Source organism: Naumovozyma dairenensis, chromosome 7, assembly GCF_000227115.2.
Source record: "Naumovozyma dairenensis CBS 421 chromosome 7, complete genome".
Taxonomy (NCBI): Eukaryota; Fungi; Ascomycota; class Saccharomycetes; order Saccharomycetales; family Saccharomycetaceae; genus Naumovozyma; species Naumovozyma dairenensis.
The window spans coordinates 149,671-176,763 of record NC_016485.2 but is presented as its reverse complement, the minus strand read 5'-3'; the positions used below and the strand labels follow the sequence as shown (position 1 = coordinate 176,763).

At 32.5% G+C, this 27,093-nt stretch overlaps 16 protein-coding genes and 1 non-coding gene across 17 annotated transcripts; 6 read left to right on the top strand and 11 right to left on the bottom strand.

Annotated features, from left to right (window-relative positions):
- Positions 1-344: 344 nt before the first annotated feature.
- Positions 345-1,742, top strand: NDAI0G00830 (uncharacterized protein; the record flags this gene model as incomplete). The annotated part of the gene is made up of 1 exon (XM_003671054.2): positions 345-1,742. The coding sequence occupies one exon, from the start codon at positions 345-347 to the stop codon at positions 1,740-1,742; it is 1,398 nt and encodes a 465-aa protein (XP_003671102.2).
- Positions 1,743-1,878: 136 nt separating this feature from the next.
- On the bottom strand, positions 1,879-3,918 carry SPO1 (putative carboxylic ester hydrolase; the record flags this gene model as incomplete). Its single annotated transcript, XM_003671053.2, has 1 exon — positions 1,879-3,918. One exon carries the CDS (start codon positions 3,916-3,918, stop codon positions 1,879-1,881), a length of 2,040 nt encoding a protein of 679 aa, XP_003671101.2.
- Positions 3,919-4,248: 330 nt separating this feature from the next.
- Positions 4,249-7,398, bottom strand: HEF3 (translation elongation factor EF-3; the record flags this gene model as incomplete). Its single annotated transcript, XM_003671052.2, has 1 exon — positions 4,249-7,398. The coding sequence occupies one exon, from the start codon at positions 7,396-7,398 to the stop codon at positions 4,249-4,251; it is 3,150 nt and encodes a 1,049-aa protein (XP_003671100.2).
- A 1,527-nt stretch (positions 7,399-8,925) lies between these two features.
- On the bottom strand, positions 8,926-9,153 carry PBI2 (Pbi2p; the record flags this gene model as incomplete). Its single annotated transcript, XM_003671051.2, has 1 exon — positions 8,926-9,153. The coding sequence occupies one exon, from the start codon at positions 9,151-9,153 to the stop codon at positions 8,926-8,928; it is 228 nt and encodes a 75-aa protein (XP_003671099.2).
- Positions 9,154-10,033: 880 nt separating this feature from the next.
- Positions 10,034-10,579, bottom strand: NDAI0G00790 (frataxin family protein; the record flags this gene model as incomplete). Its single annotated transcript, XM_003671050.2, has 1 exon — positions 10,034-10,579. The coding sequence occupies one exon, from the start codon at positions 10,577-10,579 to the stop codon at positions 10,034-10,036; it is 546 nt and encodes a 181-aa protein (XP_003671098.2).
- Positions 10,580-10,851: 272 nt separating this feature from the next.
- Positions 10,852-12,312, bottom strand: NDAI0G00780 (uncharacterized protein; the record flags this gene model as incomplete). The annotated part of the gene is made up of 1 exon (XM_003671049.2): positions 10,852-12,312. The coding sequence occupies one exon, from the start codon at positions 12,310-12,312 to the stop codon at positions 10,852-10,854; it is 1,461 nt and encodes a 486-aa protein (XP_003671097.2).
- A 212-nt stretch (positions 12,313-12,524) lies between these two features.
- On the bottom strand, positions 12,525-12,598 carry NDAI0Ltrna4I. The gene has a single exon. It is a non-coding gene; the product is annotated as a tRNA-Ile (tRNA).
- A 365-nt stretch (positions 12,599-12,963) lies between these two features.
- SIW14 (putative tyrosine protein phosphatase SIW14) lies at positions 12,964-13,983 on the top strand (the record flags this gene model as incomplete). Its single annotated transcript, XM_003671048.2, has 1 exon — positions 12,964-13,983. The coding sequence occupies one exon, from the start codon at positions 12,964-12,966 to the stop codon at positions 13,981-13,983; it is 1,020 nt and encodes a 339-aa protein (XP_003671096.2).
- Positions 13,984-14,129: 146 nt separating this feature from the next.
- On the bottom strand, positions 14,130-14,540 carry HHT2 (histone H3; the record flags this gene model as incomplete). Its single annotated transcript, XM_003671047.2, has 1 exon — positions 14,130-14,540. One exon carries the CDS (start codon positions 14,538-14,540, stop codon positions 14,130-14,132), a length of 411 nt encoding a protein of 136 aa, XP_003671095.2.
- Positions 14,541-15,176: 636 nt separating this feature from the next.
- HHF2 (histone H4) lies at positions 15,177-15,488 on the top strand (the record flags this gene model as incomplete). Its single annotated transcript, XM_003671046.2, has 1 exon — positions 15,177-15,488. The coding sequence occupies one exon, from the start codon at positions 15,177-15,179 to the stop codon at positions 15,486-15,488; it is 312 nt and encodes a 103-aa protein (XP_003671094.2).
- Positions 15,489-15,756: 268 nt separating this feature from the next.
- KTR5 (putative mannosyltransferase) lies at positions 15,757-17,397 on the bottom strand (the record flags this gene model as incomplete). The annotated part of the gene is made up of 1 exon (XM_003671045.2): positions 15,757-17,397. The coding sequence occupies one exon, from the start codon at positions 17,395-17,397 to the stop codon at positions 15,757-15,759; it is 1,641 nt and encodes a 546-aa protein (XP_003671093.2).
- Positions 17,398-17,659: 262 nt separating this feature from the next.
- On the top strand, positions 17,660-18,916 carry TRM12 (tRNA(Phe) (4-demethylwyosine(37)-C(7)) aminocarboxypropyltransferase; the record flags this gene model as incomplete). Its single annotated transcript, XM_003671044.2, has 1 exon — positions 17,660-18,916. The coding sequence occupies one exon, from the start codon at positions 17,660-17,662 to the stop codon at positions 18,914-18,916; it is 1,257 nt and encodes a 418-aa protein (XP_003671092.2).
- Positions 18,917-19,577: 661 nt separating this feature from the next.
- On the top strand, positions 19,578-21,704 carry CRZ1 (DNA-binding transcription factor CRZ1; the record flags this gene model as incomplete). Its single annotated transcript, XM_003671043.2, has 1 exon — positions 19,578-21,704. One exon carries the CDS (start codon positions 19,578-19,580, stop codon positions 21,702-21,704), a length of 2,127 nt encoding a protein of 708 aa, XP_003671091.2.
- Positions 21,705-22,027: 323 nt separating this feature from the next.
- SAM50 (SAM complex subunit SAM50) lies at positions 22,028-23,503 on the top strand (the record flags this gene model as incomplete). The annotated part of the gene is made up of 1 exon (XM_003671042.2): positions 22,028-23,503. One exon carries the CDS (start codon positions 22,028-22,030, stop codon positions 23,501-23,503), a length of 1,476 nt encoding a protein of 491 aa, XP_003671090.2.
- A 210-nt stretch (positions 23,504-23,713) lies between these two features.
- SSN8 (cyclin-dependent protein serine/threonine kinase regulator SSN8) lies at positions 23,714-25,048 on the bottom strand (the record flags this gene model as incomplete). The annotated part of the gene is made up of 1 exon (XM_003671041.2): positions 23,714-25,048. One exon carries the CDS (start codon positions 25,046-25,048, stop codon positions 23,714-23,716), a length of 1,335 nt encoding a protein of 444 aa, XP_003671089.2.
- A 137-nt stretch (positions 25,049-25,185) lies between these two features.
- On the bottom strand, positions 25,186-25,404 carry KSH1 (Ksh1p; the record flags this gene model as incomplete). Its single annotated transcript, XM_003671040.2, has 1 exon — positions 25,186-25,404. One exon carries the CDS (start codon positions 25,402-25,404, stop codon positions 25,186-25,188), a length of 219 nt encoding a protein of 72 aa, XP_003671088.2.
- Positions 25,405-25,784: 380 nt separating this feature from the next.
- On the bottom strand, positions 25,785-26,552 carry EFM6 (putative protein-lysine N-methyltransferase; the record flags this gene model as incomplete). Its single annotated transcript, XM_003671039.2, has 1 exon — positions 25,785-26,552. One exon carries the CDS (start codon positions 26,550-26,552, stop codon positions 25,785-25,787), a length of 768 nt encoding a protein of 255 aa, XP_003671087.2.
- Between the last annotated feature and the right edge of the window lie 541 nt (positions 26,553-27,093).

The following is a 27,093-nucleotide window of genomic DNA, read 5'->3' as shown; positions in this document are numbered from 1 at the left end:
ACAAACGATCCCAGCTCCTTTCACCAACAGACATATATACTATAATACATACAATACGTTAACATGAACTTATCTTGAACAATTTCCAAATAACATTCTTTCGAGAAAGAAACTGGAACAACATTCCTCGAGAAAGACACTCCCTTCCTCTTCCCCGCATATGTAAATTCATAACGACGTGTTCTTCAACGGCAACTTTAAGGATCTGTTATATTATATAAGCATTAATTGCATACAAGCATTAATTGCATACAAGCCGTAATTTATATCTAGCATATACAAGAACGTAACCAATAAGCTTTTTTCTTAGCAGAACCATTCACCTATACACTACCAAAAAAATCATGAATATCGTTGTCCTTTCTGGTGGTACTGCTACAAATTCATTGACTCCGTGCTTCTCTGAAATAAGTGTCTCCAAAGGTTTTGACTTGACATATATTTTACCCATATCAGATAATGGTGGTTCTACTAGTGAAATATTACGTATCGTGGGGGGTCCAGCCATTGGTGATATAAGATCACGTATAGTGAGGATTATGAATGATCCACAATTAGTTAAATTATTAGGTTACAGATTATCTGAAGATGAAATTACTGCAAAGAAGGATTGGAATAATATTGTGGAAGGTACACATATTATCTGGTCTAATGTTCCCACTGAAGTGAAGGAAATGTGTCGTGCTTTTTTTATTCATATTCAATCTGAATTGTTGAAAAAAAATAGATCCTCAAATAATTTCCAATTCGCTAAGGCTTCTTTGGGGAATATGTTCTTAACTGGTGCAAGATTGTTTTTAGGTTCATTAGATGCTGCTATTGAATTGATGATGAGAATTGGAAGATGTAGCGAGAAAGTTCATGTTATCCCTTGTATTAATACTAATCATACTCATCATATTTCTGCTGTTTTGAAAAATGGAACTATCATTACTGGTCAATCACAAATATCACATCCTTCCAAAATAGTCCCAAAAAAGCCAATATTGAAAACAACAAAGGATCAATTTATACATCTACTAGAGTTAGATGATGATTTAATGAATAGTTCAATGGCTTCGTCTAACGAAAGTCGTAATGAACAGGGAAAGAAACAAATAAATCAAGAAATAGTAGAAGAAGAAGAAGCTGAATATGCAAATCCTATATATATCTTACCTGAACTGAAACACTCTCAATTACACTATGATAAAGTTGACGATAATGAAATGTTACCTGCTCCTATTAAGAAAATCTTATATATTAACCCATATGGTGAAGAGATTAAACCAAAAGGGAACTCAAGAGCAATCTCTAAGATTAAAAATGCTAATATGATCGTGTATTCTATTGGATCATTAATGACGAGTTTATTGCCAATTATTATCCTAGGAAACCTTGCCGAAGTAATCCTTGAAGCTAAGCAAACAAGAAAAGTACTATTAATCAATAATAAATATGATAGAGAAACTTTTGGATTAGATGGAACCCACTATGTTAAAATGGTGGTCAAATCGTTATTGGAAGCTGTTTCCAGCTATAGACAATCAAAAGATCTTCCAATTGAATCTCTGAAAAATATCACTTGGAGTCATTTTATTACTGATATCGTTTATTTAAAACAATCTGAAATAAAGATTGATGAACCAAAAATGCTTTCTCATGGAATACATTGTTATTCTATCAATTCAAATTTAATGGAAAATGATTCATTAGCAGAAATTTTAAAAAATATCATAACTCATCATAAGAATTCAATGTGAAGAAACCCAATAACAGGTTAACCAATAAATAGGACAGATTTATCTTTTATTTTATTTACTATATCAAATATAATATTCAAAATTCAATGAGAAATTAGACATCAATGCAGAAAACAAAAGGAAATTATTATCATTATTATGAAGCACAATATTTTTTAAAACATTTGTTGCAAAATTTTGAATAATTTATACCATCACCATGTTTGTCAATAGATCTTTTAGAAATAATACAGCCAAGGCAGTTCTTATAAAAAGGGTTATTATCATCAGTAAAAATATCTTTCCCATTTTGTAACATAGAACTTGTCTCATTGTCATCGTACATTACTTTGAAAGTAGATGTGTTTGAAGGGAAACTATACTCCGCATTAGGGTAATAAATAATTATTGGTAAAGGTACACCGTTGTTTGATTTTGCATGGCATCCAATGATTAAAGGGTGATTTTGACTCTTACCAAACTTCTTCAATTCTTTTGGGACTTTGTAATGAATTCCTTGTTTCTCGAGCTCCTTGAATATATATAATAACTTGGTCCCATTCGCAAAATTATTTTTATCTGAACTTGAATCAATAACAAAAATGACATCCATATCCCTTTCAGGTATCAACAAAGGCCGTAACGGTATATTCTCTCCATCTTCACCACCATCAACCAGATATAAATGAGAATCACGAGTGAAATCATTATCATTCCCAGGATATTGATAAAATGGGTTATAATGATATACAGCATAATCGGTTTCCGGTTGTATCATAGAATTCATTTCATCTAATTGTTCAAGTTGCTTACTACTTATCCCGAACAATCCCATGACCGTTTCAATGGCCTTCATTACTTCATGAGAAGATTCCGAAATTAATTGCCATATATAAAGGATAACATTATTGAAGATTGAAGAAGATGTTGCTGTAATAAAACCAATGTCATCAAAATCATTATAACAAATTTCTGGCACACCCTTTATGATTTTTGAACCTAAATATGGTAATTTGACAAACAATCTTAACATATCATCCCAAGAACCAAATTCAAAGGGGGTAAATTCAAAGATTTTATTTCGAAGATGTCCATTCCTGCAGTTTGCAATGAAAATTGGAATGGGTGCTTCAAATTTCTGGAATTTATCATTATTTTGAATTAGCTTCGTTAAAGAATTTGTTGTCCCGATTATCGATGTATTATTATCATTATGTTTCAATCTTTTAATCAAGGCTTTACCCCAATAATCTGTAAATGATACATAAAAGCCTTGAATTTTTTTCTTTCGAACTTCAAGATGCAAATCAGTATAAAAGTCTAGAACTTGTCTAAATTTCTTGAAAGAGTAAATAACTGAAGAATTTTGTGAGGTGCTATTCCCAAAAATTAGCAGTTTTAACCTCTCTAATGGGTGATCTCCACGTTTTACTAAAGTACCATTGAATATTTTACTTCCTTCTTCATCTAAAGGGGTCCAGATATTTTCAAAAAAGTCATAAAATTCATCAAATTGCTTACCATTAGTTTCCAAGTTTTTGAAATGATACATCCTCTTCTCCAATCGTTTTTCCATTAGAGCTCTATTCTTTCCCATACCGGAAACTATATCCTTCTGACTAATGTCAAATTCTGGAATTCCCTCTAACAACCCATCTTTCAAATCCCAATTCTTTAATAGCTTATCTATATCAAATCCATGTATAATCAAATCCATTAAGATCCAACTACCACCAGAGAGACCAGATATGTAACTAAGACAATCTATCAATTTAAATTCGTCCAACCCTTTTAAAAACCCAGATCCGGTCAACATTGATCTATAACCTCCACCTGATATAGCAACGCCGAGCCTAGGTGGATGTTTTGCAATTAAATCGTACATTTCTGGAGTAAAATTTATACGATCTAATCCAGTTAAATATTGTCTGATGTTATTTTGAAGTAATCGTTTCCTATTCTTGAGGTACAATTCCTCTTCTGGGCAGAGTTCATTCTTTAGGGAAGTCATAAAATATTTATGAGTTAGTATGTTGGACTTATTTACACAAAAAGTCTCATTAATCAAACATACATTTGCCTCCCTGATTAGAGGATAGTCGGGACAATTAACCTCATACGGGCCTTCATCTAGCCCATACAAGGTAGCAAAAAGGAGAACTGAAATAATAGTAAGATATTTCAAATAGGTTATCATTTTTTTCCCTTTGTTAACCGTTGGCTGTATTTGCTTTTCTTTTACTTTCTCGGATTGATGACTTCGAGTGTCCTGAAGAAGAATTAACGTCTCTTTATATCAATAATTAATTAGGTATTTAGCCGCCGACCCTTAAAATTTGAGAATTAAATCGCCAGCGGTTCTTGACCAGAATTGAAGCTCTAATTTTTGAAGAGAATGGAATATCAAAATAAAATAGAATGATATCAATTATAACGAATATATATTTAAATATGAATAAATAATAAATAATAAAGGAATATAACAAACAACCAAACAATAAAACTAATGAAAATAAAATATTTTCCTTTAAAAGTCCTCTTCAGATGAAACATATTCATCACCCATTTCCTTCTTCTTCTTCATTCTTTCCTTCTTCTTCTTCCTCATTTCTGCAGATGACAATTTAGACTTCTTCTTTGCATTGGCTCCAACAATCTTGTTACCCATAGCATCAAATACATCACCTTCAGCTTCTTTCTTTTCAATTCTTGGACCAGCACCTTGGCCTGTAACCCAGTTATGACCCGAAGGAGTCATTTTACCTTCTTTAACAGCCCAAACTTCTTCAGTCAAATCCTTAGTAAATTCAGCAGAATGAGTAATGATGATAACACCACCTTCGAAAGCTTTCAAAGCTTTGGATAAAGCACCTAATGAATCTCTGTCTAAGTAGTTAGTAGGTTCATCTAAGACAATCAAATGTGGTTTTTGCCAAGTACCAGCAGCTAAAACTAATTTGACTTTTTGACCACCTGATAAACCTCTGATTCTGGAATGAGAAACTAATTCTGAATCTAAACCTAGCATGGAACAATGTTCTTCGATTTCCTTTCTTGTCAAAGCGCGGAATTGCCCTGAAGCTAAAGCTTCCTTCATATCAACCTCTGCAACTAATTTGGAATGTGATTCAACCAATTCTCCTCTTGGTAACCAAGCATTATCAACAGACATCATTGGAACCCATCTTTCAGACTTCATACCAATATTTTCACCTAATAAGAAAGAACACTCATATTCGTAAGTATTCTTAAACTTTCTTCTTGAATGAATTCCAGCAACTCTTCTTGGTGTACCTTCAATTTTAAATATCTTATTCATCATTTCAGTATCACTTTCATTAATTTGTCTATTAGCTCTATCCATAGTTTCACGATCTTCACCAGTTTGAAATCTCCATTGAATGTATTCTGATGGTGTTTTATCTAAATGATTTTCAATATGAGCAAATGCATGTTGTTTAATGTATGCAATACGACAATTTTCATGAGTATAGACATCACCAGTGGTTGGTAATAATTCACCTGTTAAAACATTAATTAAAGTGGATTTACCAGCTCCGTTGGGTCCAATTACAGCAATTCTGGAAGATAAGGAACATTGGAACGTAACATCAGACACTTGAGGTTTAGAAGTACCAGGATATTGGAAGGACATATTTGATACTTTGACGATAGCCTTTTGCTTTGTCTTGACACCTTCTAAATAACCTGGGGTTGGGAATTGGAATTCGAGATCAGAAGCACCTAATTCATAGTAAGATTTAGCAGTTGGACATCTTTTAACGAATTCAGATAAATTTCCTTTGTATTTTCTTAATTTTAGACCTTCGTAATGGATAATGTATTGACAGACATTGTCTAAGAAACCAGAATCGTGAGAAACAATGATTGAAGTAATTCCACAATTATTCAAGTAGTCCACTAACCATGCAACATTGACAGTGTCTAAATGATTAGTTGGTTCATCTAATAATAAAATATCGGCATTTTTCAAAACAGCTCTTGCTAAGGCTAATTTCATTTTCCAACCACCGGATAAAGATGAAATTGGTTGATTAACTGCGTCATTAGAAAATCCGAATTCATTCAATTTGGAAATAATAGCATCTCTTTCACCAACACCACTTTCAAAAACGAAATCAACAACTGATGTATCAGAATGAGTATTATCAATATCATGTTCAACGTAAACTGTTTTACATTCATCTTGGGTGGGGAAACCTTCAACTTGACCGTTAGCCATTGCTCTCATCAAAGTTGATTTACCTGCGCCATTTGGTCCACAGAGACCATAACGTCTACCTCTTTTCAACCTTAATTGAGTCTTATTCAATAAAATCTTGGCACCATACGCTAAAGAGAATTCACAATTGCATAAATCCTCACCTTCATCTTCTTCATCATCGAAATTTGGACCAATAGGAATATTATCAACAGCTCTTTTTCTAAATTCATCCAACATATCCTTAGATTGTTGTTCATGTAAGAAGATAGTCATATAAGGAGTCACATGAGTAAACCAAGCTTGTTGATCGATAATTCTTTCATCAATCAAATTGGCAGCGATGGCAGCGATATATTGAATAACCACTTCAAATCTAGAATCGATATCAGTAACCTTTGCGTTTGCTAAAAGAGTCTTGAATAATTGTAAATTCACACTAACATCACCAGCATGAGATATTTCAGGAATAGTATCATCATCTGCAACATTCCCAACTCTTCTCAAAGTTTTCAAAGCTCTCAATGTAACTTCTCTTGCTTCAGGATCAGCAATATTACTGAAATTATTTTTCAATCCTGGTAATAAATCGTTTAAAAATGGAGCAACAATCTGCGGATCTTCCACTAACTTACACATATTATCAATAATAACGGCTGATTTCCTCTTAATAGAAGTATCTCTTTCTTGTAAACCTCTATTCAATAAAGGAACCATAATGGACAAAGTAGCAGGAGTCACATCGGAAACAAAAGTGGTAGCACCAAGAGCATGAACAGTTTCAGGAACATTACTTGGATTAGCAATACAATTAATCAATTGAGGAATGAAAATTTCAATATCTTTATTTTCAATAGTTTCTGTGGCCTTCGTAATAGTCTTAGTCGCGGTTTCTTTAACTTCCTTCTTCGTATCCCACATGGATTCAGATAAGATTGGAATCAATTCAGGCATACGTAATGCAATTTGTTCCTTAGCTACATCGACTAAAATTGCAATGGATTCTAAAATGGCAATTTTTTCTTGCCATTTATTAGTAGAAGAGAGACAATTGATTAGATGAGGTAACAATGCCTTGGTTGCAATAGGATTAATTGCGTTAACCACAGCAAACAAAGCTCTCTTGGCTATTTCTTGTATGGAACTATCTTTATCACCCGCTTTGGCACAAATAGAGGGAACAGTTGATACGATGAATGGTTCCACTGAAGGTGATAAATTTGTTTGATTAGCAATGTAGATGATAGCATCTAACGCATTACTTGAAGTTTTTTTATCTATGATAGCTTTGTGAAGTTTATCAAAGAATTTTTGTGGAAGATCATGTTCGATGATATTTCCGTTTAAGAATGATGAAAGTTGAGAACAAATATCATCTCTTGTATCAGGAGAAGCGATTTCCAAATTGTTGAATAATTCTTGTAAGAATTCTAATGATAACTCTGATTCAGACATTTCTCGTTTTTTACTTTATAAATTGTTGACTTTTTATTATCGTATAGTCAGTCAGTTAGTAAAAAGGAAATAAATGTGAAAGTAAGTTTTGCAAGGAGTGGTGGAAAGAAAATTAGAATTAAAGTAACAATTGAAAAAGTGTTGGTTATATTTATATCTTAAAAATTTGTAAATTAGGAAGCGTTCAGTAAGAATGCAGTGAAAAAATTTCTGTTATTTCCCACAGGATTTATCGTGGTTACACTTATTTCTTTCGTTACACTTATTTTACCTTTTTTTCCAGATAGTTCTTTAAGGGTATATGTATATATATGGAATAGAATAAACTTTTCACTTGGCATCGACCGGACATTGGACGCCGTTCCAATTGGAAATAGATACATATGTTGTGGGGGGATTATGTTAGACAGCAAAAGTACCGTGGGGCAAAACGGGAAATTTCCTAACCTTCTCTGTTAACATGAGATGCCCCCGCCCTTTTTTGTAATCTGCACCCTCACCTCATCGGATCGGTGATTGAAAGCCGAACAATAAACAATCGAAAACGGAGAAACAATAGCGATCTTGGCACAATCATACGAGTATATATATATGGAATTTACTCTTTTTGAGGTAATAGGTCGATAGTTTTGAAAGATAGAGCCTCTCGTAGGTGACGTCAAAATTGAGTATATACAAATAAATGCACCACCCTTAATAATAAAGAATATTAATGAAACTTCTATATATAATTCTCTTTTGGCTAGAAATTAGAAAAGAAGTACAAGTTCTTCACTGTTAAACTTGCATTTTTTGAGAAAAAATGTCACACTCTGTTGAAAAGAACTCTTACCAAAGGAAAATTTAAGATGAACAAGAAAAACACCTATTTTTTTATTATTACTTCTTGCTAAGAGGAAATCTCTAATTCTATGTATTCTTGATTCATTACGTAAATAATATATGTATAATAAAAAATAACGGATGTCCAAAGGATCCAGCAGTCAAAGATGTCCCAACATGGTTGTTTATATACGTCAGCTTATGCCATACGTAGTGTCCAATACAATACAGTACAGACTTCTGGCTGCATACGTAGTAAGTGGTAATGACACGGCCGGTGATCAATCGGACCGAGTCCCTCCGATGGTTGGCCGAACCATCGATAACCCGTATTGAAAGACATATAACAAACAGGGTTGGATACAGTGTAATAATGCTAACAATTCTCCATTTTTCTTGTGTACGTAATGAAATAGGAAATTCTAATTGCCTAAATTTTTTTCATGAAGCTTGTTCTTTTCGCTTCTTCCCCCCTTCCCCCCAAGGTACTGTTCTTAATTTCTCCCCTTAAATAAACTATAATTTACTATTACATCTTCAAAGTATTTAATTTAAGGTTGAAGGGAACTTGGTTGTTATTCATTAATGTATGTTGAGAAAATTCTTTTAATTAGCTTTAATTGAGTTATATGTGTGATTTATACATATGTATACATAAATATCACTATTGCGACAGGGTGATTTACATTATTGAATCGTCAAATTTTAATTGGCATGAACTTCTTTATCTTCTTCGATATTCACAATAGTATCACCGTGCTTTTTCTTCAAAGCATCTAGATGTAATCCATCAGGGACTTTCACTTTGAAACCCTTAATTAAGGAGAATTCGTGAACAACAGTTCCACCCAGATGATTAATAGATTCGACAACTTTATGAGCGTCCTCCTTTGGTGTATTCTTTTTTAATGTAACAATGAAATCTTTGGCCATTTTTATATTCTTGTTTGCTTGGTTGATTGCCTTTCCGCTTTATTATAGTTCGTTAATGATTTTTTACAATTGATATACTTTTTCAATGCTACCAGAAAACTGAACGATCGCAAAGAAGATTCACTAAACTGTTATAAAAACTTGAAGTCAATTGGATCTTTGAGAATTACTACTTATCTGGCTACATTCGGACATAACCCTTTACGAATACCATTGTCATTCTTGGCATTATCGCAGCGCTGTTGGCAGCCCCTTGAAAAGGGAGAGAAGCATCGAAAAGCAAAACGAGGCGCCCCGACATCTTCATATTCTGTTTTTCAGTTATCCAGAGGGATATTATCATATTGCATCTTTTCCTTTAACCGAGGGTCTCGGTCCGAGACTCGGAGACGCCAGGTACAAGGTTGTTTCTCAAGGGTTTCCCTAATGTTTCTCAAACACATTCTATTCCAAAAGTGATCATAGAACAAAATAACACAGGACTTGTCCGTATTGCATGCATTAAAAACTATCTCCAAACTGGAGTACGGCTAGCTCACTCATTCATTATGTAGGGAACACCTTGATTTTTATGCGGATCCATGCCATTGTGCACGCATATGATAACAGACGCCATATGGCAGATAGACCATTTTATTCTGTAAGGTCGAACAAATAACAGTTGTACTTTCAAATGTTGATTATTTTTGAGGGATACATATATATATATATATATATATAGGTGTTTCTCAAAACGAATATAAAAAAAATGTATGATATAGGGCATATTCAATCAATAAAGTAAATGGACTTGTGCCTTAAGTAGTTTAAAGACTTTCAGAGCAAAGCTTTATACATGTATATATTTACTTCGCCCTTCAGGGATGAAGTTATAAGTTGATTAGAGTTCAAATGCCCCCGGAACAATATCTTTAAACTCATCATTTAATAAATCGGTCAAAAGTTTCCCATCTCTTAATGATCTCCAATCATTTTTATAAAAATCAAATCTATTTGGTCCCGATATAGGTGAAGAAACCCAAATTTGCTTATTAGATGGTTGTTTATTTATAATATAAGAACCAACTCTTGGGACTGTCATAGTAAATACACCATCACTATATTCAACTTCACTACCAAAATTCTCTGGGTACGTTTCACTTAAAGTTTCCATAATATTCATCAAATTTTCTAAAAACTCATCTGATTGTTCGTGATATGTTTGCATCGATAAGTGTAGAATTTCATCTGGGATAATCTCTCCTTTAGTAGTCGTTATACCCATCGCATAAAACCTTTTTGCATTATGATTTATTAGATTTCGTTTATTCATACATGATTTTGCATTCGTTGATATTCTACTACAATACACTTGTTTTGCAATTAAGGATGAAAGTGATCTTTTGATCAACATAGTATTAACAGTCCCCAATGATCTTCTCAGCATCCCGAATTTTTTTATTTTTATTTTTTATATTTAATTAGCTTGGTTGCTTTTTTTCTGTTGATAAAATAAGAGACGGAAGACCTGAGAATTTGAGGCATGGTACTAATAGTAATATGATGCTGTCTTCCTTTTATTTTATACATAATATTGTTTAATATTGTAATTTTTGATTACTAATTGAACCTTTCAATGTTTGTCGAAATATGGCAAGTATGTATGACACAATCAAAAGTGCGCGCGCACTTTCTTCCACCGCCACAGTTGAAACTAAATTAAATATCTTGCTCATAAAATACAATAAATATACCTGAAGCAGAAAACACTTCATCTTCATCAACTTTTAAAACGGACTCATCAGATATCCTCCACCATTGATCTTCAAATCTCCGGTACGATATATAATGTCCATAATCGTGACTTCCATAATGGACCACAATAGATTTTAATGAATACACACACTTGTTGTTACCGATAATATGACCAAGTTCTTTTAATGGGAAATTTTGGCTATCAAACAAATCAATATTTTCTGGAATATCTTGACGGGAATTGTATTGGTTCTCGTCTCTGCTTTCGTTAAAATCATCATCTTCATCACTCTGTGCATATTCTGTTTCATAAGATTGATGTAGTTTTTCATAATATTTTTTGTCTTTCTCACTATTTCCGTTCTTATTCTTGTAATAAAAATCTGGAGCATAACCATCCGCGACATCGACTGCTAGATCGGAGTCGACAATACAAAATTTTGATATATTCAATTTTGGTGTAAGTAAAACTTTACAATTATTCTTCTTAAATTTAAATTGTTTCCTATCAAAGATTGATCTATTAAAATGGAATGATAATATTTTAGGAGGTTTCAAAATTTTGATTTGTTTAATCTTATTAGATTTAACCATTTCCAAGTTATCCCTTTTTAAGATATTCTCCATATCATCATCTTTGATCACATCTTTTACGAGCAAATTCTGATATTCACTATTTGAATTCGCGTGCTTCAATAGTGTACAACGATTACATGAAACATTCTCCACGTAATCCAATTGGTTCCAAAAGGTGGAAAGGATATCATTAAATGTTTCTTGTTTCGAATATCGAGGTAAAGACAACGTCAAATTTGAAAACAGTTTGAAGTTCGGATTACTTATTTCATCGCATGTTAAACATTTCATTCTTGCCATTAGGATTCCTTCAAATGGTGTTTTTATTTGTAAAGCATCATTTGATGTAATCTTGACTGTTGTATGAAAAATTTGTGATTTCTCTAAATCATTAAATAGTATTTGTAGAAATTCTTGAGCGTCTTGTTGATCTGTCGCATTAATAATTGTTTGTGAACTTAATGTTGAGATAAATTTACTCGTTGAGAAACTTAACCCTTTTTTATGTGTATATCTTGTGTTTACATTGGTTAACAATTTTCGTAATTCAATAAAGAATTTTTCATTATTATGGTATTTCGAATTTTTTTCAGCAAGTGGATTTTTTTGATTCTGCTTCTTATTCTTCTTCTTTTTACCATACTTGGATTTTGAAATAATACATTTCGGTTTCTTCTCAATTGTAGTGGTAAATTCAGCTACATTGGCATCTGTACCAGTAGTCTTGTTTTCAATGACATTATCAAGGAATTGAAGCAGATAGTTGCATGATGCTGAGCTCTGTAAAATTGAATTTATAAAACATGAATTGCCATCATCATTATTTAAGCCACCAATTACTTCAGTCATTTAATCATTCATTCATATGCGGGGCTACACAATGGACTTGAATCCTAAAAATTTCTAATGAACCCAATTATACACAATCTTAATGCTATGGATAAGAAGGAACGATGTTCTACTTTGTGCAAATGAGTTTGTACTTTTCCAACTATGAAGTCTAATTCAATAATATTTCCATATAAAAAAATTGTATATCACATTAAATAACAGGAAAAAAATGGTCTCTAGCGGGATCGAACCGCTGATCCCCGCGTTATTAGCACGGTGCCTTAACCAACTGGGCCAAGAGACCAAATAATTTACATTTCATTTCGCCATCTAGCTATATACAATGTTATAGTAAAGTCAGGTGAAATATTTAATCACGTGATCATTGTAAGTTTTTCCTCTTCAGAATTTCAAACTGCCTGTCTCATTTCTCAAGTACTGAGAGATATTTTTGAATTCCATGATCTCATCAATATGAGTTAATGATCAAGAAAGTTGCAACGAAGCAAAATTTGAAAGATAATTTATGTGTATATTCATGTTATCGTAAATAAATGTACAATATATATAAGAAATAGGATTTTTGAATTGGATCTGTTAAAATATATCGGAGACGAAACACTTTATAGAAGTTTCCCTTTTCCTGACGGCATCAAGGCATACGAAATAATGATACATACGAATAATAATGGAAGTTTGAATGGTGATGATGATAATAACGTGATAAATAATGACGAGGGGGATATTATAGTAAGCCGAAAAAATGCACATATTAATAATATTCGAAATAAAAATAATAATGAAAGAAATTGTCCCAGTCCTTGTAGTAGTAAGATTGATGAGTTAATATTGAATGAAACGGATATAATTCGAATGATAAAGGAAGAAGGTCCTGTTTTGACTGATTATGGAGATGGATCTGATATTCATCATATAATTTCTGATGATAGGATATTAGAAGGTGAATTCAATGAAGTCTTGAAACAATTCAGAAAGGGGAGTGATATTTTAAATCTTCGAGATAATGAGACAACGATTGAACGAGGAATTAATGATCTTGAGGATGAAGATGAAGATGATGTTTACGATTCCAAAGAACATCATGCTAAGAGTAAAGAAATACTGTCATACTCAACGAAGCATACAGTCGATACAGGTAATTCAGTGGAGACGGAAGAAAATGAGGAAGTTATACCTCCAGAAAATTTTAGTCATGTTATTGGAGAAATTTATCGAAGTAGTTTCCCTCGAATTGAGAATTTCCCATTTTTGAAGAAAAGACTAAAGTTAAAATCTATTATCGTATTGATACCAGAAGAATATCCACAAGAGAATTTCGACTTTTTGGAAGAATCCAACATCAAATTGTTTCAAGTTGGTATGAGTGGTAATAAGGAACCATTTGTTAATATACCGTCTGATTTATTAACTAATGCATTAGAAATTGTATTAAATCCTGCCAATCAACCTATTTTAATACATTGTAATCGTGGTAAACATAGGACAGGTTGTCTCGTTGGATGTATAAGGAAGTTACAAAATTGGTCTCTTACGATGATATTTGATGAATATAGAAGATTTGCATTTCCAAAGGCAAGGGCATTAGATCAACAATTCATTGAAATGTATGATGATAAGGAAATTAAACGAATTGCTAACAGAAACAATTGGTTACCATTGCAGTGGTAACCGATGGCAATCGTAATTTGAATCAAAGAAAAAACAAACATGTCATTCATTAAATAATGTTGGGAGAATATAATAGTATACAGAGAGAATATATATATATATAAAACAAAGTAGAAATGGGAGAAAAAACACATAATGTGCTCTTCTTATGATCTTTCACCTCTTAATCTTCTAGCTAATTTAATATCTTTCTTTTGAATAGTAACACGTTTAGCATGAATAGCAGCCAAATTAGTATCTTCAAACAAGGAGACTAGATAAGCTTCAACGGATTCTTGTAAAGCACCGATAGCAGAAGATTGGAATCTCAAATCAGTTTTGAAATCTTGAGCAATTTCTCTAACCAATCTTTGGAATGGTAATTTTCTGATCAATAACTCAGTAGATTTTTGGAATCTTCTAATTTCTCTTAAGGCAACAGTACCTGGCTTATATCTGTGAGGCTTCTTAACACCACCGGTAGATGGAGCTGATTTTCTAGCAGCCTTAGAGGCTAGTTGTTTTCTTGGTGCCTTACCACCAGTAGACTTTCTTGCTGTTTGTTTTGTTCTGGCCATATTGTTAGGTTAGATGTCTGGTCTTTTAGTTTGTTTAAATTAGATTAAAGTGAGGCTACAAGGACAAAGGAGATAAAGTTAAAATCGAAAATACCACCTTGTTTAAATATAATTAAACAACCTATCTATATCCATTAATTCGCCCCCATATACATACACACCCAACTATCAGGAGGACAGGAGATCTGTGACCAGCAGAAAGTGGAAATGGACTGACAGTTTCACCGCATCAGTGTGAAATTATTAGCACGGAGAACTATGTGGTTTTCCACAAAAATTCCTGTCCGTTCCCATTTTTTCATTTAACTATGGATAAACGTCCCGAGATTTTCACACAAAGACAAAAGACAGAGCAAACTGTTCTCGTTATTACACATATTATTATTATTTGGGGGAAATTGTCTTTGACAGTTGCCATTCTGACAGCCTTTTGTTTTGTTCTGTTTCGATCTTATTTACTATGGGTTATTATTATTCTCCTCGTCCTTGTTTTACTTGCTGCTCCCCAGGATATATAAAGGGGGAAGCAGTTACAAATAAAAGCTCTTCTGTACTTCTTGTCTCTTGTTTGTCTTACTTACTATATAGGTTAATACAAAGCAACAATAACAACAACAAAAACATACAATATAAATAATGTCTGGTAGAGGTAAAGGTGGTAAAGGTTTGGGTAAAGGTGGTGCTAAGCGTCATAGAAAGATTCTAAGAGATAACATTCAAGGTATCACAAAGCCTGCTATCAGAAGATTAGCAAGAAGAGGTGGTGTTAAGCGTATCTCAGGTTTAATCTATGAAGAAGTTAGAGCTGTCTTAAAGACTTTCTTAGAATCTGTCATTAGAGACGCTGTTACATATACTGAACACGCCAAGAGAAAGACTGTTACTTCTCTTGATGTTGTTTACGCTTTGAAAAGACAAGGTAGAACTTTGTATGGTTTCGGTGGTTAAACAACAATTTCAAAAACGTACAGATAAAAACCAACATACACATTTTCCTTCATATCAATTCTTATTCTATCATATTGTTTTATTATTTCACGGTCAAGGCGGGTATATTTACAAGTGTAGTATAGATCTATACTATATTACATCATACACACAAATATAAATATATTTAAGAGGTTTAAAATCCTATTTTTTGTAATATTAAATTTTTTTTTCCTTTAATACTTCTTTCATTAATTTGTTTTGTGTTTTTATTTATATATGCATATGGCTATGCATTGATAAACTTTTCAAGAAAATCTTTCCTTAGTTTATCTTTAATATTAGTAACATCAATATTTTCACGATCACTACCATACGTATCTAAATTATGTGTTAATTCTAACCATAATTCAAAACAATGATGCATTGTATCCTCAATTTCTCGTAATCTTCTGGGACATTTACAACGACATCCTGTTCCATGTTCCCAGCTTCGATCATATGTGTTGGCCTTTTTATTTCTCTTATATTTCTCATCACCTTCAATAAATGGGAAACGTTCATTATCACTATGAAAACTATTACGAGGACAGTGATAAATTTGTGAATGTCTATAACCAATATCTCTGAAATAATGAACTTCATTCAGGTTCAAGATTAATGATAATCCTAAGGAATGGATTGGTGCATCACCCCATCTTTCCTTCCAAAATCCACCTGTGGATTCTAAATATTGGAAAAATTCATCATATATTTCATTATCAAAAATGGAAATCTTGGCAATTTCAAAATTCGACCAAAAATGACAAAGATTGTATTCCTCATCATCAAATTTATCCTCTTTAATAGGGATTTTTGATTTAGATTTCTCTATAAGTGATTTCCATGATTTTTCTACAGCCAAATGCGAATCGGCATGTGTATTGTTATTCCGTATAGTTTCATTCTCATGCGTTGTAAATAAATTCTCAATGGCAACATCTCTAGATAATTCATGATGTAATTCGTCATCATCATTTACAAACCGGTTTAAATTCGTGTTGTAAGGATCGTCCTCATTTGTAGTCTTATAATGATAGTTTGTTGCGAATAATTTCCATAGCGATTTAAATTTAACATAACTTTGTCTCTCTTTAACAAAACTCTTGACGAATCTAAATAAATTAGGAACAGTCCAATACAATTCCGGTATCACAACAGTAAATCCATAATATTTCTTCGTCCGTTCCATTTCCCAAAATGGATCATAACTCAAATCACAAAAAAACTCTACATCAGGTTCCAACCTCCAATACCATTCAAATTGTCTCACTAATGGATGTTTATAAAACAACCCTGAATAAAACCTACACATCTTATGATAAGATTCCATATTCCCATACAATATACCTCTATCCCCTTGACTATCAATCCATTGTATATATTCCACTGATTCTCTAACATCTTGAGCGAATTCCCATTCCAATTCATTCAATTGTCCAAAATAAACCTCATCATCATTCATGGTGGTCGTCACTGACCTTATTTTATCCATGAATTCTTGTGTGAATGGTTCATCATTCAAGAAAACGTATGGGTAATGGAACCATTGATTGAAATGGGATTCAATGGACCGGATTGTCTTTAATACGTCATTTAATTCCTCGTTACGAGTCAACATCACAAAAGTAGCGTTCATTTTGTAATAAGTTGGATTTTCATTAATGTATGCATGTGTATTAGTACAACCATAAAAGAAAGGTGAATCCATTTTGGTGGATAAATCTTGGAATGAATATGCTAACGGGTGGTATTGTGGTTCAGCATCAGCATCTAGTGTAGATTTGATCATTAAGATGGTTGTGATGAATGATATTAGAATTATTATTACTATGGGGTTACATCGTGCTATTATCGGGAGAATTTTCCTCACGAGAATTCGTTTCAGCATGGTATGAGTATAATGGAGACCTATTCTGAGCCGAGTTATGGTCCTGTTCCATTGAACTGTATTGCATATTGTCAGTCTATCTAAAATGTGTAATATATAATTGACTGATTATGTCAGGCAGAGCTCATCGAAAATTTTCCAAAAAATTGTGGAAAATAATAACAATAAGACAATAGACAACTTAAGACAATGGGTAGTGTAAGAAGAAGATGATGTTGAGATGCAGTCACGCTGGTAGAAGGACACAGAAGGGCATTGAAACATGGTATTAGAAATAACCATCCCAAACGAACAAATACAGCTAATTAAACCCATCAAGACAGCGCTGGAAGCACATGATAATTTCATTAAACCAATCCTTACACATCCATCGTCCCCATCATGCAAAGTCATTAGAACTAACCTTGAAGATGTACCTACATATTTGAGTAAATATATCGATTCAAACCATCTACAGGTTCAACGGAGTACATTGGAATTAGTGAGTGGAAAGAAAGCAAAAAATGATATTTTGAAATTCACTAAAGATTGGTTCTCCCTATACCATGCTATAAACGATAATACTTTAATTGATAGATTGATTGAACATACACCATATAGATATTCTAAATACCCACCATTATTATTGTTTAACAATTCGACTGTAAGATCATTTGATCATGACGTTTGGAAATACAATGTACCTGATGATGTTAGGGGACAATATTTCCATGATTTATTGAAATATTTGTCAAATAACGACAATGAATCAACATACAGATATATTGGTATCAATAAACCCATCATATATGATGATGTGATGAGACAACCTAAAAACATTAAGATAGTATATCCTAGTGATTCGACGGACGAGATATGGTGTCAATTGAAACAGAATGGGATATGGCAAGTTTGGAACCCATTATATACGATGTTTAGTCGTGGGAATATCAAAGAAAAGAAAAGGATCTTGGATACATTCCATGGAAGTTGTAAAGATATAGATGTTGTTGATTTATATTGTGGTATTGGATATTTCAGTTTCAGTTATTTATTTAATGGAGCAAGAAATGTATTTGGATTCGATATTAATCCATGGAGTATTAAAGGGTTACAAGAGGGCCTGCGTTTAAATAAGTTTGGTCCTACCAGATGTCATTTTTATAATGAAAGCAATGAGATGAGTATAGAGCGTATACAACAGTATAGGGATTCGGAATGTAATGGAGAGAAGTTATTGATTAGACATATTAATTTAGGATTATTACCAAGTAGTCGACAAGGTTGGCCCATTGCATTGAAGATAATAGACATACATAGTGACTTGGAAAGGGTACCTGATCAAAGAGTAACACTTCATATTCATGAGAACGTTCATATTGATCAAATAGAAGATGACAGTTTTGTTCAAGACACAGTAATTCCAGGATTAAGACATTTGAATGCTAAATACCATTACCGAAAGGTCCATGTTGAAAAGATCAAGACGTTTGCACCAGATATTTGGCATGTATGCATTGATATAGACGTTTATAGATAGATAGATAAGATAGATAGAGAGATAAGATAGACCTGTACACAATGGCCAACTTGGAGCACTATCTACTATCGGCCGTTAATTAGTCAATCTTCCCTGTGGACTACAGGCTGTAGTAATCAATCAATCATCATCAGCATCATCATCATCGTCATAGTTATAATAATGTATAGCCAAGCCTCTTCTGTCTTCTGTCTTCTTTATTCGTTTTTTGCTGTGCCGAGAAATTTTTACATTAAACAACGAAGAACACACGTACAACATGGAGGAGACGGTTGATAATGATGATGATGATGATGATGATGGAGAAGAAGAAGAAGAAGAAGGCGTGTTTGTACAGGAACAAGGTAGAAAGGCAACCAAATCTAGGTATTCGAGATACACAGATACTTACGCACTGACCAGAGTTTGATACGTATAACAATACAACCTTTTCAAGGGTCTGGTTATTAATAACACTTTATTTTACTTCACCGAGTGTACAGCTGCTGCTTTGCTTTGCTTTGCTTTACTTTAGGTTATATAACCTCTGGGGAAAAAACGTGGTTTCTCTGTGTGATAACAGCTATTCATCCCTTTTAATATATTCCACTGTAACACTAATACATATAACTTACATTCATACTCCTCCAATCAATTAAACAGGAAGGTAATTTTTTCCGATATGTCCAAGAATAATAATAACAATAATAATGATAACGCAGATGATGGTCTGAATAAGAACTTTAAACTAGGAGATGTAGATTTCGATCTCAATAACTGGACCTCAAATCTAAATATTAACGATTTAAATCTTCCATTACAAGATAATAATACCAATACTACTACTGCTGAGAATGATGCTGGTGGAAATATAGGACCCTTTTCTGCAACGGTTGATAATTCTTCCTCATCCCAACTTAAAAATAATGGCAATAATGCAGTTCAAATGTCCCCTTTAGAAGCTAACATCTTAGAGCAATATCTTCTGAATAATGAAATTGCTAATTCTTTGACAAATAATAACAACAACTATAACAGATCCGAGAACATTCAGACTAGCCACGTTCCACAACAACAAGAACAACAACACATCTTAACCCAATCATTAGATTCTGAAAATAACTCTCTTTCCACATTACCAGTTTCAAACCTTACTCCTGGTAGTTCTGCTGGTCTTTCTGCTTCTACGAACGCCTCGAATACAAATAGACCCTCTCTAACTTTACAATTAGATTCATCGTCAAATGTCGATAATATCCGAGATAATAATAATGATAATAATTACCCAATATCGAACATTAATACAAATTATTTGTCTCCTGTAAGTAACAATTTTAATGCTAAAATTAGCAAAAGCAATAATGGCACGATAAACTTTGGAACTAGCTTCAATTCCAATTCCAATTCCAATTCCAATCCTCATTCACCATACCTAAACACACAAGATAATAGTAGCATATACAGTAGTAATACATTAAATCCAAATAACCTGGCTGTCTCACCTTCCATTTCATATTTATCTCCAGGTGGGATTTCAAGTAACGCTGACTTTGATAATTTGACAGATTTAGATGATGTAGACAATGACGATTTAATGAGTGTTTATTCAAGTGCAAGTTCGAATTTCGTTCTACCGTTAAATGATGAAGGTTTGAAACAAATTGGGAATTTGAATGATTTGGATTTGATCTTAAACCGAAAACAAATTAATGCAGATGATTTAGATCAATACCAATACCAATCAATGATTTATGATAACGAAGATAGCAAGAATAACAATACACAAGTTCAAACACCCATTATTAAACCACCAATTATATCCATCCAAGAATTTCAAGGTAATTACAATGATAATGATAAGAATAATAATAATAATAATCTGATAATCAATACAGAATCTAATTCCATTTTCAATTTTCCAAGTTCTTCACCCATAGATAATAATTTTTCATCTCCAATAAATAGTAGTACGATAACAAGCAATTTTTTAAATCCATTCGAATCAAATAATAATAATAATAATAATCAACAAACACTTCACGACGATAATGAAAAAGAATCAATAATAGACTTGAGAAAGGCAAGAAGAAAAAGCCAAACTGCACATTCATATAATTCCTCTACCGTGTCTAGAAGTCGAAGTAGATCAAGAAGATCATCAATATATTATTCCCCAGAAGATAAGGCAAGGTCAATTAGTGAAAATAGAGATAAATTGTTAGAAATGGCAGACTTACCCATCCCCCTTTCCTCATCAGTGCAGAAAGATGAGAAATTCACAAACGATACTAATATGAATAAATATATATCTCCATTATCTGCTTCACCATCTCCTCAACATACTGATTCCAATGTTAATGAAAACGATAATAATAACAATAATAATACTAATAATAAGACGAGACAAAGTACAGGTGGCTACATTTGTGAATTATGTAACAAGACATTTACAAGACCGTACAATTTGAAATCTCATTTACGAACACACACGAATGAAAAACCATTCATTTGTAAGATCTGTAATAAGGCATTCGCAAGACAACACGATAGGAAGAGACATGAAGATTTACATACGGGGAAAAAAAGATATATTTGTGGTGGGAAATTGAAAAATGGTGATACATGGGGGTGTGGTAAGAAATTCGCAAGAAGTGATGCTCTAGGAAGACATTTTAAAACGGAATCTGGTAAAAAATGTATTGCTCCGTTGTATGCAGAAGCTATTTCTGAACAAGAGCAACAAGGGTCGCATGACGATAGCCATAATGAAAATAGTAATGATCAGAAAGTCATTGGGTTAGGTTTATAGAAATGTAATACGTACATATGTAGTACTGACAACGATGGAAATTTAAGACATATTGTATATGCGTAATATCTTCGAATTGTATCTATATTATAAAGTATTTCACTATATTACTTATAACTATCTTCTGCTTGCTTTGTTTTGTTGATCTTCCAAGTCCTTATTGTCTCTTTATATTTGACGTGCTTTTTTATATAACGAGATACCTTTTTATCAACATTTTTATAACATGGAAAGTTAAAGGAATAATAAAAAAATAAGGAAAAGTTTCAATCACACTGGTTCAAAGACAGAAATAACTTAAAAATAAAGCGAAAGAGATACCAATGACAACAAATACTATAACTTCAGAAATTCATGAACAACATATTGAAAACTTACTTCGAGAAAATGAAAATTTACCTATAAAAGTTACAGAAATAAATACTTTAGGAGCAAATCAAATAAATCCATCAACTTTCCAATCTCATTTGGATGCAACCATATTGAAAGCCCAAACATTGACAGAATTATCTCTACAGACACAAATATTAAATAATAAACTGATATCAAATGGTCTTATCAAAGATATTTATCAAAATTACGATTCATTGGGTAAACTCCCCTCCTCTGATATAACCAAGTCTCATCCATTATTAAATATTATATCAAATATTAATGTCTTACCAATTAACAAATTTATGGCAAGGACTGGTACAAATGTAGGGAATGGTGAAGGGGATGGATACCTTGAATTTCAAATTAGAAATATGTTTGGGAATGGTGAATCATTAAAATTTAATATTATGAAAGGTACAAAAATTCAATCCTCTTATTTATTAAACTATTCAAGTTTATTATTACCAAACAAGACACCATTTTGGAACATGAATATAGATTTATTTAAAAATGTCTCTCAATTAGGTCAAAATTTACCCTTAGAATTAGATATGTTAGGTGGTAAATTCTCAATTAGAAGTTCATTCATTACACCATCAAGACACACCCCGGATAAAAGAGGACTATGGAATTATGAGTTCTTCATGCAAAGTGTAATTCGATCTTGTGGGAATACATCCTTGAACAATACTTCAAATTCTTTGTTATTCCAAACAGGGGAAGATTGGAAAAATAGTCTTGGTTCTAATTTCGTGTGGGATTCAAGGAATAATAGTGTTTTAGATCCCAACGCATTCCCTTCCAACGGTCAATTATTTAAATGGTTTAATGAATTGAATTTCATCGGTAATAGAAGTAGTACAGCCAACGGTGGTCCATTTTGGAAGAACCAATTGGAATTTACACAAATAAGAAGTTGGCTACCAAACGATTTTATAACAATGAACTGTACATTCAGAACAGGTTATATCAAACAATTACTCACAAAAAACGAGGTGCAAAAGGGCTCAAGCTCATTTCTTCACATAAGTGATAAATTCCAAAATGGTGGTCCAAATGATATTCGTAGTTTCCAAACAATGGGATTAGGACCAAAGGATATATTTAATTCAATTGGTGGAGATGCGTTTGTATCATATGGAATAAGTATATTTTCAAAGTTACCCATAAAAGATTGGTCCAAATCCAATTTTAGACTACATTGGTTTTTGAATGGTGGGAAATTAATAAATCACAATGGCATGTCAATTAATAATTGTTTCACGGATTTGTCAAGACAACATTCCATTTCAACGGGGGTTGGAATCTTATTAAGACATCCCATGGCAAGATTCGAATTGAATTTTTCAGTCCCTTTAACTATTCATCAAGGGGATGACGTAAGAAAGGGTTTCCAATTCGGTGTAGGTTTATCATTCTTATAAACAAAAGGAAAAATAAATTAGAATATAGGATAAAAAATATGGAAGAAAAGTCGTTATTGTTGTATTCCATGCTATGTAAATATTGTTACTCATTAATATCCAGCTTTCCGTGCGTGATTTCTCGTTTTCATTATATATAATAATAATACAAGTCTTGTTTGTAAAAGTATCTAATCTAAATCAAGTGTTGTTGTTTTTTTGTTGCGTTTCTCATGAAGCTGAAACTGGTGAGGGCCTTAGATATAATGTATGCAATAGGAATTTTACCCATGGTTCATGATATTTATCCCAGTGGTCATATAATGTGATTTGTGTTTGAATTGTATCCATTACTTCTTCTAGATCAATTAATGATTCCGCTATAAACAGATTCAAAATTTCCTGTCGATGTGAATGAGAAGATGAAGATACTTTATCATTCTGATTCTCGTCATTCGTCGTTATGTTATTTCTACTACTGCTACGACTATGTTCATTTTTCTTCATCGATATAGTTATAAATAATGACGCTATAGCAATGATATGAGGTGGATATATCAAATTTGCATCTGTGATATAACTATCGTTAATCAATGACCAACAATTTTGTAACTCCTCCGCGTTAATATTTAATTGATACGGTTCTTGTTTCAATACATTAACAATTTGTTCCAATGAACGATATGGATGATGAACAACTAAATAGCTTTCCAATTCTTCCAATAAATAAAATTCAAACTCTGTTACTTTTGTTGGATCAGGAGGAACAAATTCAGGCCATAATGATCTAGCTTCACTGACTAAAGTTCTAATATATTGAGGGCATTCTTCTACTTTACATGCTAGATATACCGTCGTAGTAGCCAGTAGGTATAAATTTACTTCTCTTACTGAAACTTTTAATAGGAATCTTGAAAGATAAACGTGAGCTGTAGCCAATGCACATTGTCTGATATTCAATCTTCTTCCTAGTTTCATTATTAAAAAATAACAGTATATTCGAAGATTATAATCCTTATCATAATGTAAATCTCTGTGGGTTATCGGTATATTTTTGGTAGTAGATGTTATCACGGTACTAGTATTATTGTGATTGGTTTTTCCATTACCGTTACCGTTGGTATTTTGTTGCTGTTGATCATTTGATTGATTTTGTCTAGTATCCATAGTAATATTTAAACCCTGAGGAAATAATTGGCATTCTAAGATCCATAGTTTTTGTCTTTCTTTGGCTAATGAACTCTTGGTGTATTGCCAGCTATGTCTTTGAGTGGATGTCCAGTAAGTACCTGACATTTTATTGTTGGATGTAGAGTAAATAATAACTTCGAATCGATAAGGTATTGCTTCAAAAGTCAATAATATAGCCTTGTATGATAATTGTTTTAATTGAAGATGATTATTTTCTCGATTTGTTCCCTTGCAAGAATAATTTCCAAATTCTTTAATGATTGACAAAAAATATTGAAAAAAGGATAATATGAAAGGGAAAATAAGTCGTCTCGAAATGAATGAATGATATTTTTCAAAACCGTGATTATTTTTAATGATAAAACTATATAACATTAGATAATTTTTTATGTATATGTGTACATATTGAATAGTACACAATATATTGCTGTGAGTAGCCGTTTCTATATATATGATGGCTTAATTTCTTAATGATGCCCCATAAGTATGCCTTTCAAAACGTTTTTTTTCTTTCAACTATTGAATTGGTTAATAGCCATTATTATACACGCCAAGCTGACATATGGGCTTGCTCTTTCACCGATACGAGCCATTTTCCAAAATGCTCCTAATGCACCATGATCCTTATAACGATCTAGTATGGAGGGCCATTGTGAATGGACATATGTGCACGAACAAATCAGTAGTAAGATAACTTGTAATAAGGAACGGAAATTAAATAATGCTGACATGATTGTATAGACGGCTCTTTTGGTGGCTCACTTCTCTTCAGCCAGTCACTCCAGCCTGCTTGTTTCCATACTTCATATAAATATCGATTGACCTCTTTTTTGTTCTTGATCTTCCAACAAGACATTTCTTTGACGCGCGTCACTAATTTCAACACTATATAAAGTCGATCGATATACAAGGACAAGAAGAAGAGAAGTTTTTGTATCTTATTATTTATACAAGATTCATGAAATTGTATTTTTGTTTATATAAAAGAATTGTAGAGTCGTAATCTTTGTCTATAAATATTTTTTTGAGTTCAGGTATTCAAAATAATATAAGTGGTGCCCTCATGAGAACATGAATTTTATAGTCTATTTTCTTTGTAGCTTTTGCCGATTTATTGACGAATTAGTTGGAACAAATGAGTTCTTTGCTTCAAATAATATTCATATTTTTCGAAATCTTTAATCTCTACAATATCGAAATTTTTCTTTATTTTTTGGAAGAAATGTTTATCTGCCTTTCTACGTTTCCTGTACGCCATCAATATTGTGGGTGGGGTTTCCCCTTCGGTAAGATCCAAGAGAGTTTTTTCTAAAAGTGGAAAAGCCTTCTCTAAATAAACGCAATCTGCAGCTAGAATCAAATCTACTTTTTTTTCCTCTCTGAAGTCTTCTTCTTTATCTCTCGAATGTTCAGAAGGAGCAAATGTTTTCCTCAAAGGTTCACCCCACCATAATTCCTCGGCAGAAACTTCGTTTTCAATCCCATTAAGTTGGATATTTTGTTTCATTAATGGTACTATTTGATCAATATCTGTAATATATGCATCTATATCTTTATGGAAATTATTTTTTTCCAATAATCCGATACATAATCCGACGAGACCTGTTCCACTTCCTAATTCCACAATTTTCCTGAATTGCTTTGAATTAGAAGCCCAACCATTTAAAAGATCATCGCTATTTGATTTCTCCAAAATAAATTCACATAACAATTCTCCTGCGATCCAAACTTTACCACCACATCCGCTTTCTCCACCATCTTCATGGATTTTTAATGGATTCTTTAATCTACCACCAAAAGAAAGATCAGAATTTCCGAGATGCTCTAGAGGTCTCGCTACTACAAGATCATCAAATCCACTACCAAATATATCGTCCATTGTTTTTTTACCTTATGTTTATCTTCGTTAACTATTATTATTATTATTTAATAATCCACAAGAGAAAAAAAGAAATATACTTTTATGCTTTTACGTTTCAGTACGTAGATTGCACCTCTACCGAAATAGTAAATCAGAAGGCCACGTAACGAAATATCCATAAAGATATTTTAATTTGAGTAAGCAGATTTGAGGAATTTCTGTACGTAAAGTTTAGTTTCGTTTATGGTTTGTTTGTTTTTTGAGTTATTTTATCTCATTTTTTTTATTTTCTGTCAAGAATTTTTCCATTTTTTTTATTTTTTTGAATTACTGACGGCAAAAGTTTCCGACGCGTCACTAATTATATAATCAGTTCTTCACTATTTTATGTATATTCATAACGTTGAATAGAGAATATTTACAAAGAATATAATGATATTTACATTCAAAGACCCTTGAGTATAGAAATAATTGCATAGGAAACCACTGAACGATATTAGGAATTAACATTATTTGAGATTATGTCGTTTCCCAACTGGTCCTCCTTTAGGTAATCCAT